The following is a 23,514-nucleotide window of genomic DNA, read 5'->3' as shown; positions in this document are numbered from 1 at the left end:
TAACAACTGAATTAACAAACTGACTCAAACTGACTCAAACTGACACTACTATAACTGAAACAAATAACTACACATGCTTTCCTACGAACATAGTGGGGACCACTGCAGTGGGGCCCACATCAGTGTTCTCTACAGGAAGCATTTCTAAAATTCTGGTTGAAGTCTTGGTGGGTAGAATGAGATAAGTTCTGGGAGATCTAATTTCCAAAAATCAATTTGCATTTGTGAAAGGAGGGCAAATAACTGACATTATTCTAGTGGCCAATGAATGCTTGGCAGATAGAAGACAAGAAAGCAAACATGGGAGTGGTAGTGAAAATTGATCTAGAGAAGGCATATGGAAAAATTGGTTGGAATTGTCTCCTAAAGATCTTGAGTCTAAAAGGTTTTGGAAATAGATGGGTGTGGTGAATAAAAGGCTGTATTAGTTCTGCCTGGTTCTGGGTGTTGGTGAATGGTGAGCCTAAAGGTTACTTTAAGGCTAGTCAGGGCCTTAGACAAGGTTGTCCCCTCTCCCCTTTACTTTTCACCTTGGTAATTGATGTTTTCAGCAGTTTCATTGAGAAATCAAAAAGTTTGAACCTGCTAAAGGGATTTGAAGTAGGTAGGGAAGCAATCCAAGTCTCTCATATGCTTTTTATAGACAGTACAATTTTATTTTAGGAAGCTGATTTCGAGATAATCACTAATCTGAAACAGTTTCTGACCTGTTTTGATCTGGCATCAGGGCTTAAAGTGAACTTCTCTAACAGTAGCATTGTGGGATTTAAGTGACACACTTGTGGAATTTTTGAAGGAGGTATTAGGGTGCAAAGTTGAGAAACTGCCTATTGTCTATTTGGGGATGCCACTCAGAGGGAACCCTAGAAGTCAAAATTTTTGGGACCTGGTGATAGAGAAGTGTGAAAAAAGGCTGGCTACATGGAAGAATAACTACTTGTCCAAGGGAGGCGGGTTGACTTTAATAAAGGCATTTTTGGCTAATCTAACTATCTATTTCCTCTCAGTGTTTTCAATCTCAGCATAAGTTAGAAACAGAATTGAGAAGCTCCAACTCAACTTTTGTGGGAAGGGGGTGGAGAGAGAAGAAATCATTTGGTTGGTTGGGATCGGTCTGCAAGCCTAAAGAAGTTAGGGGTCTCGGATTAGGATATATCAAGGAGAGGAACCTAGCACTTTTAGGGAAGTGGCTTTGGAGGTTCTGGTGAGTTTCCGCTCACCTCGGAAGCCTCTTCAAGGGAGGCTTGACCTCCTGAAACAGAAGATGGAGAGAAAAAGAGAAGGGAAGGAAGGAATAAACTGGACTCAGGGAGAAGAAAATTAAAGGAGAATCATTCATTGCTTTCATTATATGATGATGGCCTTATATAGCTGGCCTACAGGTGTAATATCAGAGGGAATATCCTCTGATTTCTGGGTAACTAACTCTGGCAGATAACATGGATGGAATATCCTCTGGCGGCAGAGTAACCAACTCTGAGTGTAACTAATTCTAGGGCTCTGTCGCCTGTCTTCTCTGTCTCCTTGTGAATGGCTGATGGGTGGTGGCCTGCTCCACTCCCCTAGTGGATTCTGGAAGGAGTGTTTGGGTCTCAACAGTTCCTCCCCCCTTAACACTGACCTTGCCCTCAAGGTCTAGGTTGGGAAACCTCTCATTCAGCCTTAGATAAGGTTCCCAAGTGGCCTCTTCTGGAGGCAGTCCGGCCCATTCAACCTTGGCTTCTGGCACAACCTGCCCTCCTCGCCGAACCCATCGGAAATCCACAATCTTGATAGGCTCCGTGTAAATGTCCCCTTCCTCTGTAAATTGGGGTAAGTTGGGTGAGATAGGGGTATGATTCCCCACAGCTTTCCTGAGAAGTGAGATGTGAAACACCGGGTGAAGCTTCGAGGTAGCAGGGAGGTCCAATCTGTAAGCAACAAGGCCCACTCTCTCCAGCACCTTATAGGGCCCATAATATCTAGGAGCTAGCTTGTGCCAAGCCCGTCTCATCACTGAGACCTGGCGGTAAGGTTGGAGCTTAAGGTAGACAAAATCACCTACCTGAAACTCTAGTGGGCGGTGGTGAGAGTCATAGTAGACCTTCATTCGTTGCTGGGCTTTAATCAAATTGGCCTTGAGCAGTCTAAGGATCTCGTCTCTTTCCAGTAGGCGAGTCTCTACTTCTGCCACCTTAGCTGACCCAAATTCATAAGGTAATATGGGAGGAGGTTCTCTGCCATATATAGCCTCGAAGGGTGTCATTCCTACCGCTGATTGATAAGTCGTGTTGTACCAGTATTCTGCCCACAGAAGCCAGTGGGCCCACTGTTTGGGCTTCTCCCCTATGAAGCATCTCAGGTAGGCTTCTAAGCACCGATTAAGAACTTCAGTCTGTCCATCCGTCTGGGGGTGGTAACTTGTGGATGGGTGCAGTTGGGTTCCTTGCAATCGGAAGTATTCCTTCCAGAATGAACTCAGGAAGGTAGGGTCACGGTCCGAGACAATGGATCTTGGTGTCCCATGCAATTTTGCGACGTCCCGTGAAGATGTCAGCCACCGTTGCTGCGGTGTAAGGGTGAGGCAGGGCAGAGAAATGGTTATACTTGGTGAGACGGTCAACTACTACCATGATAACCTCCTTCCCTAAAGAACGGGGAAGTCCGGTGATGAAGTCCATGGAGAGGTCTTCCCATACTTGCTCTGGAATCTTGAGGGGTTGTAGAAGGCCCACGGGAGACTGTGAGGAGTATTTCTGCTGTTGACAGGTTTGGCATTCGGATACATAGTGTAACACGTCCTTGCGCATTCCTACCCAATGGTAGTGGCTGCTGAGCCTCTTTAGAGTCCTTAGCACTCCTGAATGCCCCCCCAAAGTGGAATCATGAAACAACTTCAATAGTTCAGTTTTGTGGCTGGAATTTGGAGCAATCACCTGCCCTTAAAGAAGAGGTATGGTCTTACAATTTGGTAACCTGCAACCTGGGAAGGGTCCTGCCTCAATTTTTCCCTAATGTCCTGTAGCTGCGGGTCATACCTTGCCTCTTGCCGTATGGCTTCAAACAAGGGAAAACTGGGCTGAGAGTAGGTTAGTTGGGCCAGCTCCTCTACCCGCGATAAGGCATCAGCTACCCTGTTGGCGGGCCCAGGTTTATACTCGATTCGGTAGTCGAAGCCCATCAGTTTACTAAGCCACTTTTGCTGCTCCGGGGTGTGCACTCTTTGTTCTGCTATATACTTCAGACTTCGTTGGTTTGATCTTATGATAAATTGGCGTCCCAATAGGTATGTACGCCATTTCTAGACTGCCATTACCACTGCCATCATCTCCTTGACATAAGTGGACTGGTTCTGTGAGCGGCTGATAGGGCCTTGCTGAAGTAAGCAATGGGCTGTCCCTTCTGCATCAGGATGGCCCCTACCCCTACACCTGAGGCATCACACTCTATCTCAAAGGGCTGGGTGAAGTCTGGAAGAGTAAGGACTGGAGAGCTCGAAATTGCTGTCTTCAAGTCTTCAAAGGCCCGTTGGGCCTCATCAGCCCAGCTGAAAGAATCCTTCTTCAATAGACGCGTTAGAGGGGCGGCCATGAGCCCATACCCCTTAATGAAGCGCCTATAATACCCGGTAAGCCCAAGGAAACCTCTAAGAGCCTTTACAATAGTGGGCTTGGGCCATTTTTGGATGGCATCTATCTTTTCTGGGTCTGCCATGACCTGCCCTGCTTCAACCACATGGCCCAAGTATTGTATCTGTTTTTGTCCAAAAGAACACTTGGTCATTTTGGCATGTAACTGATGTTCCCTTAGAGTGGTGAGGGTAAGTTTCAGATGTTCCATATGGGTGTCCCAATCCTTGCTGTAAACCAGAATGTCATCGAAGAATACTAAAATAAATTGCCTTAAGAATGGCCTGAAAATGTCATTCATGAGGGCTTGGAAGGTGGAGGGGGCGTTTGTGAGTCCAAACGGCATAACCAGAAACTCATAATGGCCATCATGGGTTCTGAAGGCTGTCTTGTGGATGTTGGCTTGGTGAACCCGGATCTGATGATACCCGGATCGCAGGTCCAGTTTGGAGAACACCTGTGCTTCTCCTAACTCGTCCAACAGTTCATCAATGAGGGGTATCGGGAACTTGTCCTTCACTGTAATCTGATTCAGGGCCCGGTAATCTACACAAAGCCGCCAACTACCATCCTTCTTTTTTACTAGGAGTACAGGGGATGAAAATGGGCTGGTGTTGGTCTGTATATGCCCCTTGTTCATTAGCTCTCTTTCCGCCTTCTCAATTTCTAGCTTCTGGAAATAGGGGTATCTATATGGCCTCACATTGGCCGGTTTAGAATCTGGTAAGAGGGGTATCTGATGGTCATGGGCCCGGGGTGGAGGTAATTGGCTTGGTTCCTTGAACACATCACCAAACTGATCGAGTATCGATTGTAGTGCCTCGTGTTGGGCTTCCGTGGGTTGGTCACAGCCTTGATTGTTTAAAGTTGGAACTGTGGGCTGCATGCCTAAGTGCATAAATGAGGGCTGTCCAGTATCCTTGGAGGCCCGTAACATGGAAGCTACAGTATCACCTTGGGGACTCGGAGGTCGCACCCCTTGTAGATGGCAAGTTTGACCATCCTGATAAAAGTCCATTGTCATTTTGACCCAATCACAAAGTGCAGGCCCTAGGTCACGTAACCAATGAATTCCCAGAATAATATCAACCCCTGAGAAATCCAATGGGTGGAGATCTACCACGAAATAGTGGCCTTGTATAAGGATCTTTTCCTTCTTGCACACACCATCACATAACATCTGACTTCCATTAGCCACATAGATCGAAAAGAGTGGAGTGGGTTGTATAGTCATACCTAGTTGCCTTGCTAATCGGCAAGGATGAAATTCAGGGTAGAGCCACTGTCAATCAAGATCATCACAGATCGGCCCACCAACCTTCCTTCTACTCGCATGGACTGAGGAGGGTTGAGGCCCATGAGGGCGTGTAAGGAGATCTCGGTTCCAACAGGTTCAAGTTCATCTGAGATCAGTTCACAGTCTTCTACGTGTTCTGGGGCGGTCCCTTCCGGTTCTTCCTCTGTCTGAAGGAGAAACACTAGCTGGACTATGCACTTATGGCCCGGTCCAAACTTGTCATCACAATTGTAACAGAGGCCCTTCTCGCGTCAGGCCTGCATCTTAGCCCACGAGAGGCGTTTAAAGGGCACAATGGGCCTGGGCAAAATGGGCTTCTGAGAATCCCCAACTTGTTTCATGGGCTGTTGTTCGGCCTGCTAGGGAACCCTCACATTTGGGTAGGATAGCTTGCTGGTTCTGCACATACTATCGATCTTCTCTTCTTGCAGGCGAGCCATACCCACCGCTGCCATGACTGTCGCTGGTCGAAGAGCTCTCACTTCCAGGCGGATATCTTCTCTGAGACCTCCCACAAAACACCCCACCAAGGCCTTCTCCGGCCATCCATGTACCCTAGTCGCCATTCTTTCGAACTCGAGCTGGTAGTCTGCTACCGTCCCAGTCTGTTTTAGTCGAGTGAGGAGTTCGTCATAATCCACGAACGCCGTCGGCCCAAAATGGATGCACAGAGCTTCCGTGAACTCCGCCCAAGTTACCTGAGGATGGGTTTGTCGATACCACTGGAGCCAGAGAATAGCGTCTCCTTCTAGGTGAATGGAGGCGATGGCGACGCGTTGGTGTGCAGGGGTTTCATGGTACTCGAAGAATCTCTCTGCTCTAAAAATCCAAGGAATGGGATCTCCACCGGAATAGTTGGGAAAATTGATTTTAGTGACCTTTCTGGCGGGGTAATACCCAGTTCCTTGGCTACCGGAAGCAGAGGCGTCAGCCCCTGCTTGATGACTAGTCTCGCCGGACTGTTGTTGAGAGACGAGGTTAGAGATGACCACCTTGAGATCCCTGAGTTCGTTTAGTACCTGGTGGAACCCAATCTCAAGTTGGTCGACTCTATCTTCCATGGTAGAGGATCTTGTCTGCGGCATAGCTCTCTCCGACTTGGCTCTGATACCAACTTGGTGAGTTTCCGCTCACCTAGGAAGCCTCTTCGAGGGAGGCTTGACCTCCTGAAACAGAAGATGGAGAGAAAAAGAGAAGGGAAGGAAGGAATAAACTGGACTCAGGGAGAAGAAAATTAAAGGAGAATCATTCATTGCTTTCATTATATGATGATGGCCTTATATAGCTGGCCTACAGGTGTAATATCAGAGGGAATATCTTCTGATTTCTGGGTAACTAACTCTGGCAGATAACATGGATGGAATATCCTCTGGCGGCAGAGTAACCAACTCTGAGTGTAGCTAATTCTTGGGCTCTGTCGCCTGTCTTCTCTGTCTCCTTGATAATGGCTGATGGGTGGTGGCCTGCTCCACTCCCCTAGTGGGTTCTGGAAGGAGTGTTTGGGTCTCAACAGGTTCCCTATTGAGACTAATGCCATTTGGACTTGTATCATAAACAGCAAATATGGAAGACATGCTAATGGTTGGAATAGTAAGGTGCACTTGAATCAAGTAAAAGCAACAAACCCTTGGAAAGGTATTTCTTCTACCTATTTCTCTTTCATTTCTTTCACCAGATATAAAGTGGGGAATGGTTTGAAAATCAAAATTTGGACTGACCTTTGGTGGGTGGAAGATACCTTGGCTAAAACTTATCTTTTCAACTTCTTACATTCTGAAGATGCTATTGTTGCTTCCTGTATCCAGTTCTTTCCTTCTGGAACTAACAGGAATTTAAATTTTAGTGACCTTTAAGAAATGTAGAGATAGATGAGATTGGAAGTATTTTAGTTTCTCTAAGTGAAGTCTACATTTCCTTGGCAACCCCAGACTAATGTATTTGGAAGCTTCAACCTGATGGCAAGTTCTCAACTTAGTCCTTCTTTAGGGGCCTGGTTCTGGGAATCTCTAATGCAAGCTCTCTATACAAGAGGATCTGGTGTTCTCATATTCCCCTAGAGTTTCCTTTTTTGTGTGGGAGGCCTGCCTAAGAAAAATCAACACTTGTGACTTGGTTCAGAAGAACAAAGGCAGACTGTTTATGTCTCTCCATGCTTGTGCTTGTCGTTTGAAGGATGGTGAATCTGCTGATCACCTCCTTCTACACTGCCTAGAAACAAGGAAGATTTGGTCCTACTTCCTCAATCTTGTCGGTTGCAGCTGGGTTGTTCCAGAACATGTTATTGATTTCATTTGGCAATGGCATGGTAGTGGCCTTGGTGGTAGGGGGAAAATTTACTGTGTACGATTTCCCAAGCAGTGATGTGGTGTGTTTACTAAGAAAGTGTTTTAAAAGCAAGAGGGGCAATTTGCGCCTGAGACGCAAGGCGAGGCACGTGCCTTTTTGAAGCAAGGTGCAAAAATGCCAAAACAGTCAGAAAATAAAAAAAAAGCCAAAAAAAAAATCAAGAGGATCCTTGGACTTGGATGATTTGCAAAGAAACTTGGGGGAAATCCTCTTTTCTTCATTTGGATCTTTAAGCAGACCTAGTATTGTCTATGCAAGAGTGGAGTCAGAGCTTAGACTGATGGTAGTGCTATGGGTAACCCCAGAGCTGTTGGGATAGGTGAAGTATTCAGGGGAAGGGTGGAAGCATTGAGTGGGCTTTTAGTGGCCCAACTGAGGTTGCTGATTCTACAAAAGCAGAAATCTTGGCTGCACTAATAGGTCTCTTCGAATTGCTAAAGATAAGGGCTGGTCTGCTCTAACCATTAAAGGTGACTCTGCAAATACTATAAAATGGTTAGGGGAGAAGGAAGGTCCCTGGAGACTAGCACACTACCTGACTGAGGCCAGAGATATTTTGGACACCTTGGCTGTAAATCTAACCTGGACTTCCCAGAGAGTTAAATTCTAAAGATTTATGGTTTGGCTAAGTCGGGCATCTTTAGGGAAAATCTGTATAGTGAAAGATTTCTGTCTTTGTAATTTCTGTTGTTGGTCCTTTCCTGTAGTCTGTACTTCCTGTTTTTCTTCTTTAATACAATCAGTTATCTTTTCTTAAGAAAAAAGTCATATGCGTTCTTTAAGAGTTAGAGGAAGGGCACTACCTAGTAGCTGAAAGTGGAAGAGCAGAACATGCAAGGTGGTCTTATTGATTCTGTGGATGAAGAACTTAAATTGGTTGTTTGTACTGAAATTTGTAACAATTAATAAAATCCTTATCTTGTCTAGGAAGGTGGGGTTCAAGAGGCATAGGCAGAGGGGCATCTAGAGGAGTTAGACGTCAAAGAGGAAGGACTGTTGAAGTAGCCTAGTTGCATGGAGATTTATGTCCAAAGAAGAGGGGTATACTCAATTTGCTTGCGATTATTTTTTTTAATTTCTGGAAATCATTTACTAAAGACAAAGCATTAAGGTACAAAGCTAGAGGCTGAAATGGAGTGTGTTAGTGGTGTTAGTGAAGGGGTATTTCGGTCTTTGTACTTGTTGAGAATGTTGATGTGTACTGTTATGTTAGTTCGAGTGCCTCTTACTTAAAGAAGGGCACTTAAGTCTTTTCCAATAAGTTAATAATATAATAACAGGTCTGGCCGAATCTAGGGATAACTTTTTCTCTAATTTGAACCAGCCTTTCTCTCTTTTCTCTCTTTTCTCTCTTCTTCTTTCCTCTCCTACTTCTTGCTGTTTACTTTACTTTACAGTCAACAAACAAGACAGAATTCTAGGGCAGGTCAAACTTCAACATGGTATCAGAGCAAGGTTAAACAAATCAGACTTGCTAGAATTCTGTCTTCTGCGCATTCGAATTAGGGTTTCTCTTGGGTTTCTCAGCTGTGAGTTGGAGACTGGGAAAAGGGCTGAAAAGGAGTGATCGCCCTCTTCCCTAGGAGGTTCCTATTGCCTCCAATTGTGTCGTTGGTGATTGGTTGCTGTGGTTTCTAAGCCCTAGTTAGGGCTGGTACGTGTGGTGCAGTGGTGTCTCAGCCCTTCGTGTGGTGGCCTTCAGGCGATGAGGTAAAGTTTTTTTTATGCATATTTTCTGTTATGGAATACATGAGAGGTGTAGTACAGTTCGCATGATGGGTTTTCAGATTGCAGTATGCTAGGGTTTATGCTAGGGTTTATGCTGGTTTGTGTGTGATTCAGAGGGCAATAGTGTCTACTTGATGGTGAAACTTCCTGTAGCTGTGGATTAGGGTTTGTGGTGTTACAAGTGTGGTTTTCAGCATTTGATATCGCTGAAATCAGTGTGTAGACTTCAGTGAGTAGGGGTTGTGGTGTTGCAGTTTTCAACATTTAATACTGCTGAAATCAGTGTGCAGATTTCGGTGAGTAGGGTTTGTGGGTTGCAGTTCTCAGCATTTATTACTGTTGAAATCAGTGTGCAGATTTCGGTGAAGTGTGTAGTGTGCAGTGTGCAGTGTGTAGTGCTCATAATTCAGTGCTCAGAATTCAGTGATAAGGGAGTTCGGCAATGGCCGATAACAATGATAGTAAACCTAGTGTCATGATATCTACTAACTACCTGAATGTCCAAATGACCTCCATTAAACTGAATGGAGAGAATTATGTCCCTTGGGCCAAGTCTGTAGAGGTTTTTTTGAAGGCAAAGAAGAAAGTGAAGCATATAAGAGAGGAGAAACCCCTCGCTAATTCTCAGGAGTATGAAGACCGGGAACAGGAAGATGCACAAATCATTACATGGTTGTGGAACAGTATGGAACCCAAAATCAGTGTGAACTTCATGTTTCTTGACACAGCCAAAGAGGTGTGGGATCATGCTAAGAAACTGTATTCAGGTCAAGATAATACCACTAGGGTATATCAACTATATCAGGAATACTTCAATCTGCAACAGGGAAATCAGAGCCTTGAGGAGTACTATGCCAGTGTGAGGAATATCCGTAATGAGTTAAATGTTTATCATCCTCTCACTTCTGATGTCAAAGTTCAACAGCAACAACGAGAGCAGCTTGATGTGACACAGTTTCTGGTGGGGCTGAAGTCTGAGTATGAACCAGTACGAGCCCAGATACTAGGGGGATCTGCTCTTCCATCTTTGGAGGAGGTGTTTGCTCGTCTTCGGAGGGCTTCCATTGGATCTACGGATTCTAATGTCTCAGATAAATCAGCATTTGCAGTGTCGAGAGGTCGAGGTGGCAGAAGTGGGGCTCGAGGAGCCCAGCCTGGCAGGAGTGGTAGTGGTGGATCTACACATATCCGTGGTGGTGGTCGTACTGGAGGCAGAGATTCAGGGGGAGCTCGTGGTAGAGGACGTGGCTCGGGTCCACGGAAGTGTACTCATTGTGGTTTGGATGGACATACTATTAACTACTGCTATGACTTACATGGACCTCCCTCGACGTGGGCCAACCATGCCATGACTAGTGACACCAGTTTCAGCTCTAGATAGGAGAACCGGTCAGCTGACCCGATGCCTTCTACTTCCTCAGATGGTCCAGGCAAGGAGATGGTGAGTGTTCCTCGGGATGAGTATGAAAGGTTTGTTCAATCCAAGTCGCAGTAGAACACAACTTCCTTTGCACACTCAGGTATGGCTTGTTTGGCATCCACACCCAACCCCTGGATTATTGACTCTGGAGCCTCCAATCACATGACGGGAACTCCAAGTGTGTTTTCATCTCTCACTCATTGCTCAACATCACAATCTGTTACCCTTGCTAATGGCTCCACATCATCTATCTGTGGTGTTGGTAATGTTGACCTAGACCCTGTATCCCTATCCTCTGTTTTATATGTACCTAAGCTTCCATTTAATCTTATGTCTGTTAGTAAGTTGACCAAGTCCCTTAAGTGCTCCATCACATTTTACCCTTCTATGTGTGTTTTTCAAGATCTCAAAACGGGGATGAAGATTGGTGGAGGGCATGAAGCCGGTGGACTGTATTATCTTGATGGTGGCGGACGAACGTCAACGGCCCTTCAGTCATCCATTTCTCCTCTCCAGTGGCATTGTAGATTTGGTCATCCTTCGTTGAAAGTGTTGCAGTCCTTAGTCCCTTCATTGAGTCAACTTTCTGTTTTAGATTGTGAGTCATGTCAATTTGGGAAACACCATCGTGTTCCCTTTCGTTCTAGGGTCGATAACCGTGTGTGGAGTCTTTTTTCTTTAATTCATTCAGATGTTTGGGGTCCTTATAAAGTGATGTCATATAATGGATACCGATATTTTGTTATTTTTGTTGATGACTGTTCAAGAATGACGTGGCTCTATTTAATGAAAGAAAGAAGTGAATTATTTGCCATCTTCCAGAAATTTTATGCTGAGATCCGCAATCAATTTGGCGTTCACATCAAAATTTTCCGTTTTGATAATGGTCGTGAATACTTGTCTTCATCTTTTCAAGAATACTTGGTCCAACATGGCATTATACACCAAATTCATGTACCTACACTCCGCAACAAAATGGGGTTGCTGAGAGAAAGAACCGCCATCTTGTAGAAACGGCACGCTCCCTCATGCACCACATGAATGTTCCCAAAACCTTTTGGAGCGATGCAATGCTCACCTCTTGTTTCTTAATTAATCAAAGTGGTGTTAGTGAAGGGGTATTTCGGTCTTTGTACTTGTTGAGAATGTTGATGTGTACTGTTATGTTAGTTCGAGTGCCTCTTACTTAAAGAAGGGCACTTAAGTCTTTTCCAATAAGTTAATAATATAATAACAAGTCTGGCCGAATCTAGGGATAACTTTTTCTCTAATTCGAACCAGCCTTTCTCTCTTTTCTCTCTTCTTCTTTCCTCTCCTACTTCTTGCTGTTTACTTTACTTTACAGTCAACGAACAAGACAGAATTCTAGGGCAGGTCAAACTTCAACAGAGTGTCACCCTGTTTGGGTTCTTGACTATCCTAGCTAGTAGGAGAAGAAGCAATATTGGATATGGGGACTCTAGTGAGAAGTTGGAGAGTCGAGGCCTTGATTGAAATGAAGAAGTTGGTTTTTGAAGAATGAAAGTGCAAAAACCTTTCAGTTCTGAAATTGAGAGAAAAAGGAAGGGCAACGGTTTTTCTAACAGGAGAAGCTACACAATGGTTGAAGGGGTTCATTGATGGAGCACTCTTCTCAGTGAAGAAAAATGGCTGGATGGGTTTGCTGGAAGCTGCAAGAAGGTACCAGGCGGCGTTGAAATACAACCAAAAGGGCTGGTTTGTGGCTGTTACAGGGTTTTTTTGGAGGCAATAGAAGACAAATGGTTTGTTTTCAGGGGACGGGTTGGAGGTTGGTCACTCAGATGCTGCAAGAATATCTGATGTTGAAGGACGATAGTTTATCCAGAGGAGAAGTCTACCAAAGTAATAAAAATAAAGAGGTAGAACAAGAAGTAAATGTAAGTTGCGTTAACAAAGTGCAAAGGTTGATGTTGGAAGGAAGTGGAGAAGGGTGGGAAAGAAGAATGATTTTGGAAGCAGGAAGGAGGGAGTTTACAGACTGGGGATTTATTTTGGATAAGCTGAAAAAGAAACTTCAAATGGAAGGAATTATGATATTCCCTTCTGATAGAAGGCGAGCAATTTTGCTAGTTGAAGAAAAAACAATGGATTTTGTCAGGTTAGAAACTGAGTTGGGCGTCACTCTGGTGAAGAAATGGACTGCTGCTTGTAACAGCAAGGTTTTTCATGATGAAGCCTTTGCTATTAGATTGTTTGGGCTCCCTTTTAATCTTTGGAAGAAACCTGTGCCAGAGAAGGTAGTATTGGTGATAGGAGGGATGCTTATATCCTGTAACATCTCAAATTTCTGCCACACAGTGGTGGAAATTGTTGGAGTGAAGCTGGATGAAGTTCCTCGATCTATTGATGTCTTCTCAGATGGAGTTTGGATGAAGATCTAGATTGCGTTGGAACACGAAGCGTCGCTGTGGGGGGAAGGGTGAGAGGTTGAAGATGAAGCTGACGAGGTAGGGCACAGACCACGTGGCAGACGGTTTGGAAAAGAGATGTTCATTTAATGTGATAGGCTTGGAAGAAGAAGAGGCAAAGGGAGGGTCAAATAATTTTCACTCCTCGAAAGGTTCCAAAGTTTAAATGTTTTTTGGGAAAGGGGATGTTGAACTCGAGAATCAAAAGGAGGTGGTGAGTATAATGTCAGTTTTGATTTCTAACCTGATTAGGCTAGACTTTGAACCAGGAAAAGATAGTGGTTTGTTTTCTTCTAGGAGAGAGAGAGAAAAGAGAGAGGAGAGGAGAGAGGGAAGAGAAGAGAAAAAAAGAGAAGGAAAACTGTTTGAGAGTTAAAAGTTCTTGCTGGCGGCGCCCAGCTTCTTATTTATAATAGCAAGAAGTAATTAAAAGAAAAGAAAATTACAAAAACGCCCCTGGCAGCACACCCTAATAATAAATAAAATAATTAAAACTAGAAAAGAACATGTTGACAACACCCTAGACTGAAAGAACCCTAACAATAGAAACAAAGAACAACTCTAACAACACTCCCCCTCAAGTTGGGCTGAATATATCTATCATGCCCAACTTGTCGCACAACTCATTGTGCCGTGAGTATGGAAGCCCTTTTGTGAGAACATTAGCTAGTTGCTCCTTGGAGTTGACATAAGGAGTACAAACTTCTCCCTTTTCCAATTTTTCCCTTAGGCTCCGTTTGGTTTATGGGAAGATTTGGGTGGGATGGGAAAGTATAAAAATTTAATTTTACATTGTTTGGTTTTATTGGGATGGGATGGGATGGGAAAATGTAAAAGGGACCGAAGGACCGAAGTATTGGAGGGAATCTACTGTTCATTCTCCTCACTGTTTGAACCAGAGGAGCGGCGGCGGCGATCTCTCTCCTCCCCGATCTCTCATTCTCTCTCCCTCTCTCCATCCATTCTTTCTTTTATTTTCTATTTCTCCTCCCTCATTTGACTTCCTGCCACATTCCAGCGAAGCTCAAGACCGCAACAGAGGACGAGGCATGCAAGAGGGAGGAGGAAAACAAAGAAGAATACCAAGTTCTAGTCGAATGGACGAGGCATGCAGGAGGGAGGAGGAAGACGAAGAAGAATACCAAGTTCTAGTCGAATGGACGAGGCATGCGGGAGGGAGGAGGAAGACACAGAAGAATACCAAGTTCCAGTCGAATGGACGAGGCATGTGGGAGTGAGGAAGGAGATAGATTTTCTCGTGTTTTTCCACTGGGGTCACATTGTTTTGGTGCGACCCCAAATCCATGATTTTGGGATCTGACGTCCCACCTTTTTCTTATCCCATCCCCCTCTTTCCCCCAAAACAAATGAGAAAAGGGAATATTTTTGGAATATTCCCTTTTTCTTATCCCCATCCCACAAACCAAATGGAGCCTTATGAAGTGTTTATCCACTTCAATGTGCTTGGTCTTATCGTGTAGGACAGGGTTGTTGGAAATGTTTATAGCTGCCTTATTGTCACGGTAAAGGGACATAGGATTGTGAACAGTAACCCTAAGCTCCCCTAGAAAATTCTTCAACCAAAGTACTTCGGCCACCCCATGTGCCGTAGCTCTATACTCCACTTCAGCACTTGACCTCGCAACTACACTTTGTTTTTTACTTCTCCATGTCACTAGATTTCCTCTCATAAATGTGCAGTACCCACTTGTGGACTTTCTATCATCCACAACACCTACCCAATCAACATTTGTATAGATTTCCATCTTCAGATGATTATGTTTACTGAATAGCAAACCTGTTCCAGGATACTTCTTCAAATACCTAAGAATCCTCTCGGCTACCTCCATGTGTGGTCTCTTAGGGGAATGCATGAATTGTCTTAGAACCCCAACTGAATAAGCAAAGTTTGGATGCGTTATGGACAAATAAAGCAACCTTCCTACTAACCTTTGAAATTGTTTCACATCTTTTAGAAGTTCACCATCACAATCACCCAGTTTATGGTCAACATCCATAGGAGTATCTACTGGCTTTGCACCTAACTTGCCTGTGTCTTGTAATAGATCAAGGATGTACTTCCTCTGAGAAATGAAGATGCCCCTTTTTGAGCGGGCAACTTCAATTCCAAGAAAGTAATTTAGGATGTTTCACTTCGAATTGAGAGGTTAGGAATGCCTTAAACTTTTGAATTTATGAGCTCCAGTTTCCTGTAATGATGATATCATCAACATACACTATCAACACAACAACCTGTTCTTGACATCTCTTCACAAAGAGAGTGTGATCAAACTGACACTGTTTGAATCCTACTTGTTGGACCGCCATATGAAACTTACTAAACCATGCCCTAGGAGATTGTTTTAAACCATAGAGGGACTTTCTTAGCTTGCACACCTTATTTTCACTTCCTTTGGCACAAAAACTTGGGGGCTGAACCATGTACACCTCCTCCTCTTCCTCCAAATCACCATTTAAAAAGGCATTCTTTATATCTAGTTGATGCAATTCCCAATCAAGGTTTGCAACCAATTATAGAACTCAAATTGAGTTCATCTTAGCTACTGGAGCAAATGTCTCATCATAGTCAACACCATAGAATTGAGTGTACCCTTTTGCTACTAGCCTTGCTTTGTACCTTTTAACTATCCTGTCCGCCTTGTGTTTCACTGTAAACACCCACTTACACCCCACTGGCTCTTTCCCTCTTGGAAGATCCACCAACTCCCAAGTCTAATTCTTATGGAGGGCATTAATCTCCTCTTTCATAGCATCTGTCCATTCAGGGTATTTTAAAGCCTCAACAACATTTCTGGGTATGGGGATGCTATCAACTATAGATAGGAAGGCACGGTAAGAGGGGGAAATGTGATCATAGGAGCCATACTGGGTAATGGGGTGTTTGATAGTGCATGGCCTGACTCCGTTTCTTTGTGCAATAGGGATGTCAAGGTCATCTACAACCAAAGTGGGAGCCGGGGTATCAATTGGTGCAATAGTGCCTAGTTCATTTGGACTTACCTCTTGGGAGTCTGAAGGTGTTAGTTGCTCAGTGTACGATTGCTCCACATCTTTGTTACATTGCTAATATCTATGGCATGTATGTTGGAAGACATGAAAAGGAGCAGGATCCGAAATAGAAGGAAGAGAGACTTGACGGACCTGGACTTGCTTCTCCTCTTCTACGCTCTCTCCTTGAGGAGAAGCAGGGAAGAATGGTTCAGACTCAAAAAAGGAGACATTCATAGAGACCAAGAACTTATGACCAACACGATTAAAGCATCGGTAACCCTTTTGAGAGGGGGGATACCCCAGAAAGATACATGGAATAGATTGAGGGTCTAACTTACCATGAGATGGAGATAAATCATAGACAAAAGCACGAAAACTAAACACCCTCATGGGAATGGGAATGGAAAATAAAGGAGACGAGGGAATAACAATTGATGAGGGGCCTCGTAGTTCAACACAGCATGCGATTGATGATATAAGCAGCAACAAGTACAACATCTATTCTATCCAAAAATGTTTTGGTACATTCATGTGTAACATCATCCCTTGTGCTACCTCAAGGAGGTGTTTGTTATTTCTTTCTGCAACACCATTTTTTTGTGGTGTTTTTGCACATGTACTTCTATGAATGGATCCATGAGAAGCAAAGAACTCATTGAGCTCACAATGGAAATATTCCTTTGCATTTTTTGATTGAAAATTTTGAATTTCAACATGAAACTGTGTAAACACAATCCTCTAGAAATCTCTCACAATCTTTGGAACTTCGCCTCTACTATGCATGGGAAATACCCATGTATAGTGGGAGAAATCATCAATCAATGTGATAAAGTACTTGTACCCGTCCTTTGAAGTTATAGTAGTAGGCCCCCACACATCAGAATACACAATATGGAAATGGAAACTTGATCTTTTATTACTTGAATGAAATATTGTTCTACATTGCTTGCTCAACTGACATGTTTGACATTGGAAATCTAATACTGAACATGACTTAAAATAAATAAGGAAATAGAGACTTCACTATTTCAAAAGACACATGACCTAACCGATTATGCCACAAAAAAATTTGACTCCTATTTGATTGACTATGCGACTCTGAGGATGACACCGAGAAACCAATCTTGTTGTCAATAGTGTAGAGACCATCCACTAAGCTTCCTCTACCAATCGTCCTCCTTGAAGTTAGATCTTGAAAAACACATAGACCAGGAAAAAAGGTTACACTGTAGTTTAAATAGTTTGTGATACTACTAATGGAAAGCAGATTGATGGGAAGTTGAGGGACATGCAAAACATTATTTAGGTTAAGTCCATGAGGAAAGGATATTGATCCTTGGCCTGCAATGGAGGAGAATGATCCATCTGTGAGTCTCACCTTATCCCTTCCTGACAAAAGGCTATAAGACTGAAAAAGGTGTGGCTTATTGGTCATGTGGTTAGAGGCGCCTGAGTCAATGATCCGGGGGGAATCAGTGGTAGTGGAGACATGGAAGGCAGAGGCTGCATTACCTAATGTAGATGCAAATGAAGTAAAAGGGGTACTAGTAACTGAACTGTCCATCTGGCGCAAGGCCCTACCATATGATTCCAAATGACTATGAAATGAATTCATGATATCCTCCTTGGGGTCAGAACCATTGAAGTGTTCCTGGGCAGTACCAGTTGACACCCCAGTAGGTTGAGTATCTTGGGTTGCCACATTTGCTGCATTATGTGCTGTATTAGGCTTCTTCTAACCCTACAACTAGGGCTGTCAACGGGTCGGTTCTGGGTCGGAACTAGGTAGAACTGGTCCCGGAACTGATAAGATAACCCACGGACCCGGAACCAACCTAGACCCTATAGGGTCTGTGATTTTGGACCCAAAACCGAACCGATTGGTTCTTGGGATAATCGGGTCCAACCCGATGGACCCGATTATGAATTCCTTCCTTGCTTTCATATTTGCATCAGTACCTGATTCTTAAAATTTGTAATTCAAGATGTAGACCCAGACCTTGTGTGATGCATGTACTAAAAGTAGGATCAGTTTAGATTAGTCGGGAACTAGGAGGCTAATGCTTCCTGCTCACACCTAGTCATAGCAGTGATTTTTTTTTCTTGTTTCTTTTCCAATTTCTGTTCTCTTTTTTCATGGTGTTAACAGTCTTAGGCCTTCTTTCTCGTATGTTTGAATATTAGAAAAATTTATAAAGAATGCAATATTTACAATAACTCCATAAACAAGATGAACACCCATTAATTCAAACGCCCATTAAAAATCCAATATGCAACATTTCAGTTTTTTTGACACTCAAAAAATCAATCAACATTTTAACAATAAAAAAAATCAAAATATTTAAATGAAGGAAGATCGAAGATTTCACAATAAAAAATCAACATTTTGGACTTTCAGTTTGTCATTGATCATTGGGTAACACAGGGAGTGGGAGTTACTACTTACTGAGTTATTGTTGATGGATGGTCGCTGGACGGATGAACTAGACGGTGAGATGATGTACTTCCAGCCGGCAGGGCAGCCTCCACTCTCCTCTCCAGACGGTGTGACCACTGAGACGGACCAGACAGTAGCTTCCGATCGATGTGCTTCAAGTTTCGATTTTCGAGTGAGAGAACTGAGAAGAGATTCAATCTTAGAGAAAGAGTGACTAAGTGAAACTGTGAAAGAAGACTTCTTTAGAAAGACAAAAGTGAAAAGGGTTAGCTGATTGGGGGGGGGCAGCATTTCGGTAAGGTTTTGAAAGAAACCCCACTGAAATGACACCTTTAGCCCCACCTTATTTAAATATGACATAACATAAATCATATATCTATTTAATAGTATATATAGGGTCGGGTCAGGTCCAAATCAGTTCAGGACAAGGTGGACCTGGTTCTGACCCGATAGTAATCGAGATTTTTTAAAGACCAGGAACTGACCCATCCAGACAAATTCTTGAACCAGAACCGGTCCAATCGGTCTGGGTTCATCGGGTCTGACCCAACCCATTGACAACCCTACCTGCACCTTACCCTGTTCTTGGTTCTTTACAGCCCACTTTGGCCTCCCATGGAGCTGCTGGTACAGAACAACTTGTCCTTATCATCAACCTTCTTGGTTTTTTTTCCCATATTGTTACCACCCATTGCAGCTAATGCCACCCGTTGCTCCCCCTCAGTTGTAACCATCACACTCTGCCTACTTTCCTCAGACTGAATCAAGGCATACACCTCTTGAACTGAAGGCAACTCTTTACTCCCTAAAATCTGAACTCTAAGATTACTCCCTAAAATCTGAACTCTAAGAGGTTCATATACGGGGTTTAGTCCCAACAAGAAAGCAAAAACTCGTTGCTGAGAAATCAACTTCTATAGCTTGATAGTGATCCAACTCCTTCCATACTGAAGTAAGGGCTGAATAGTAGGCTGACAAACTACGGTTCCCCTGTTTACAGGTTGAAGATTCAGCTTGTAGTTGGTAAATCTTGGCATACTGATAAAAAAATCTTGGCATAGTGCCTTTGCTCAGAGTAGGTGGTTTTGGCCTGTTCCCATATCTCACTAGCAATGTCTGACCACGTAAAGTTCTTCTTCACATCAGGTTCCATGGCTGCAAGGAGCCAGGACATCACCATACTATTTTCTTGGTTCCACTTATCATGTTCAGCTGTCTCATTCTTGGGTTCTTTCACTTTTCCATTTATGTAACCAGCTTTTCCCCTTGCTGTTACACAAGGTTTTACACCTTTATCCCACTCCAGGTAATTTAGGCTATTTAAAGGGGTAATTGGCATAGGAAACATCATATTCTCAACTCCCATACCAGTTGTACTACAGGTTGATGTAACCCCGGATGAAGCAGAATCATCATTTGCCATTGATGGAGAAGATCTACGCTACAGAAAACAGAACCACAGGTGCACAAGACTAGTCCCCACCCAACTACTACCTCTCACAGTCACATTCAGGGTACTAAACACCAAAACTTCTACTTCTGAAAAGAAAAATGCACTGCTGAAATCAGTCCAGCAATTAAACAATCCAGAAACAGCCCGGAAGCAACCCAGAAATAGTCCAGCAACAGTCTAGTAATTTAAAGAGACCACAGAAACAGTCCAGCAACAGTCCAACCATTAAAAGGACCACATACCAACTAATTACAGCACATACCTGTGACAAAAGGGGATCATACACCCCTGTACAGCACCTGTATGAAGGTGCAAACCCAGAAAAGAGGCCTTTACAGCATCAGCCAAAAGAAAAGGAAGCCTTCACAGCATTGGCCCTCTCCTACTAGGGTTACCTTGGTGCTACGACCAAGGAAGAACCCAGAAAACACAGTAACAGGGTGGTCTGACCAGTTTGATTAGGGTTTCTTGCCTTCACTGTCCAAGAAATCAAGAAAAAACTGGGAATGAATGTGATTCAGAGAAGAGAAAGGATCTCTATAGCCCAGAATTGCGCTCTGATACCATGTTTTCTTTCTGAGAGAGAGAGAGAGAAGAGAGAGGAGAGGAGGGAAGAGAAGGGAAAGAAAACTGTTTGAGAGTCAAAAGTTCTTGCTGGTGGTGCCCAGCTTCTTATTTATAATAGCAAGAAGTAATTAAAAGAAAAGAAAATTACAAACATGCCCCTGGCGGCACACCCTAATAATAAAATAATTAAAACTAGAAAAGAACATGCTGACAGCACCCTAACAGCAGAAAAAAAAACAACTCTAACAACACGGTTCAGATCCTAGGGGTGAGTGGTTTGAACTAGGTGGGTTTCAGGGGTCTTTTAGCTACTCGCCGGATAATCCCGGTGAATCTCCTCTTAATATTGAAAACGATGAATCTGAGAAGCCTCCCTATAACAACGAAAGTTTCGATGACTGCTGCAATTCTTTAGGCTTACGAACTCTGGCTCCCTCTGATGGGATTGAACCAGGTACGAGGAAGGTATCAGAAAAGGGATGCTGTGTTGGAAGATCGGATTTCAAGGTCATGGAGTGGACTCAGCCGGAGAAGTTTTCACAAAAAAAGATGACAATCCTGAAGAAGATGACATCAAGATTTTGGAAGAGCTGGAACCTGAAAAAAAAAAAGAGGGTGGAAGGGAGAACAGATTGGGGGAGAATGTACATGGAGGAGGGGGAGAGAGGGACAAAGTTCAGATAGGGCTTGGGTTGGAAAATGTTGGCCTCCAGGTCTTTAGGGAAAGTCCAGACCATTGATGAAGAGGATAAGGAAAAGAAAAAGTCTTTATCAAGAATCTGTATAAGGAGACAAAAATATAGAACCAGACCTTTGCAAGAGGATGAAGAATCAGGTGAAGAGGATGGAGCAATGGGTACAGAGGAGGAAGAAGTAGCCATAGATGAGACTCACAAAGAATAGAAATCTGTGGAAAGGGTGCTGAACACAGGGGTGAAGGTCAGTAAATTGTTGGGTTTATTCTTCTTGGGGGGGGATTTCACAAAGTAAACTTTTAGGGAGGTGGAAGAGACGAGATTCTAGACGAAAGAGAAGATTAAGGGGGCGGAAGATTCTGGTTCAGGGACAACTAAGGAAATTGGAAGATTATGATAGTTGGAGATGTAGAGGAGGGGAGTGGTATAGAAGACCTGAGTGCTGAACAATTGTTTGAGAAGAACACCATATTTGAGTTAGAAAAAATTTATACTCAAAGGGAGGTTTCTACGAGGGTGGAGAAATGCCCTAATGCAGTAAGAAGATTTAGAAAACAGAAAACCAATCAAAAGAGACAAGTTTCAAATGTTTTTGCCAGATTGAAGCTAGGAGTATATGGAGCGGAATTAAAAAAGAAAGGGAGAAAGATAAAGTTACCCGGATGAGACAAGAGATCTCTATATTAGACAGTAGGCATGATGAGAAATGGATAAAGTTTAAGTTGAGCTTTTCATTAGTTGGATTGTTTGGTTTCAGGATATTTTTTCATATGTATCTTCTGGCAGGATTTGGATTTCTGGGATATTCAGTCTATGGCATGTTTTTGTTGTTTTAGGGGTTGGGGGTAGGGACATCTGTGATTTTGTTGTGATATTTGTTTTTGGATATGGGTTTGTTTCTTAAGGTGCTTTGGTATGTCTGTAGGTTTTTCTCTGCTTTTAGGGGCTTTGTTAGGGCGGATCTGTTGTTTTTGGGTCTGCTATTGCTGGGCGATTCCTTATCGCCCTGCTGTAATCTCCTCTTCCTTTTTCTCTAATAAATTTTATTTTTATTTTAACTTAAAAAAAATTGTTAGCTAGTGCTGCAGTTTGAAGATGGGGCCTTGTTCTTGGTTAAGACTATTTTAATTTTATTATGGTTATTGCCTTTCGGTCTTGGTTTTGTCTTCTTGTGCAGCATTTCTTACAGTTTAAATTTTAGTGAACTTTCTTTCCTACCCAAAAAAAAAATCAAATATTTTTACAGTGAATCCTCTTTTCATTTTGTCTATTGAAAGCTCCTTTATCAATTTACCATTTCTTAATAGGTAAGAAAGGAGAAAGCTGTATATGATACATTGAATATGCTGAACTTTGATGTTACAAAAAAGTGTCTAGTTGGGGAAGGGTGGTGCCCTATATTTTCAAAGCCTCAGGTAACATTTTCATCACTACCATTGTTGATCTTTTTTTGGTGGATAGATTTTCCATAAAATGTTAATTAGTATTTCAGTACTTCTCTAGAACATTTACACTTTGACATGCAACAGATTCACAATGTATTGCAACGTGCAACACTTGATAGCAACTCACAAGTGGGGATAATATTTCATGTGATGGATGCTGTGGAATCACCACCTACATATTTTAGAACCAACTGCTTTACGAATGCCTTTCAGGAAATTGTTGATGCATATGGGTATGCTATTCACTTTTGCAGCTGTTACTTCTAATGGACACAGTATTTGTATGCATTAACATCCAAGCAAAGGCCATCTTGAAATTGAAGCACCATTGATGCAGGATGTTAAAATAGATTTATGTTTTTTGTAGGTTTTGAGATTTTTTTTTTCTGAATTCTGAGAAAACTAGCTAAGAAATTCTGGAAATAAGGTTAGAATATTTGGTAAGGGATATTTTGGTAATTCAAGTTGTATATAAATGGACTGAATTTTGAATCCAATTGACTGGGTAATTAGGGCAGAAGTTTAGAGTTGATAGATGAGGCATATACTTCAGCAAATGTGATATTAGTGAAGACCGAGAATAACGATGAATCATCAAGAACATGCACTATTAATTAAGTGATCAATGCTAAAATTACCGAATGGAGAAAAAATGCTGGGGAGCAAGAGCAATTTTTTTAGGGACAAATGAGAATATGTACATGCAGTAACCTTATTATATTCAGGGTTTGATGGAGTTGTCACCACCGAGTACATGAAGTTTGAATACTTTGGATAGGTGCTGTTTAATCGAAACTCCAGAGCACTTCTCTGAAGATGCAGAAAGTGACTGTTTGCTGAGTGGAAAGCAGTTTTGGGGATTTGGGATGAGTTTTTCTTCCTTTATCACTTGGCAGGTTTTTCTCCTGTATGAAGGCTACCGTTTGTGTGACCGAAATGGCATGTCCCTGCTGATACGCCTGGTTACTCTCTGCTCTTATTTCAGGAAGTATACCGGAATTGCAAACCTGCTTGGTGCTTGGATGGACTGATCAACAGCCCATATCAATGTGCATGGATCAGCACACAAAACCTTTC

General features: G+C 43.0%; 1 protein-coding gene across 2 annotated transcripts in view; it reads left to right on the top strand.

Moving 5' to 3' along the window:
* LOC104594751 (V-type proton ATPase subunit a1-like) overlaps nt 1-23,514 on the top strand; it is a 76,324-nt gene that overhangs the window by 28,432 nt on the left and 24,378 nt on the right. For both annotated transcript variants that reach the window (XM_010255213.3, XM_088897476.1), the window contains exons 9-10: nt 22,300-22,407; nt 22,522-22,670. In XM_010255213.3, coding sequence (XP_010253515.1) covers nt 22,300-22,407; nt 22,522-22,670 — 257 coding nt within the window. The remainder of the gene's footprint in view (nt 1-22,299; nt 22,408-22,521; nt 22,671-23,514) is intronic.

This window comes from Nelumbo nucifera, chromosome 2 (assembly GCF_055504915.1).
Source record: "Nelumbo nucifera cultivar China Antique chromosome 2, China Antique-T2T, whole genome shotgun sequence".
NCBI lineage: Eukaryota > Viridiplantae > Streptophyta > Magnoliopsida > Proteales > Nelumbonaceae > Nelumbo > Nelumbo nucifera.
This window is presented reverse-complemented; position numbering and strand designations above follow the sequence as displayed.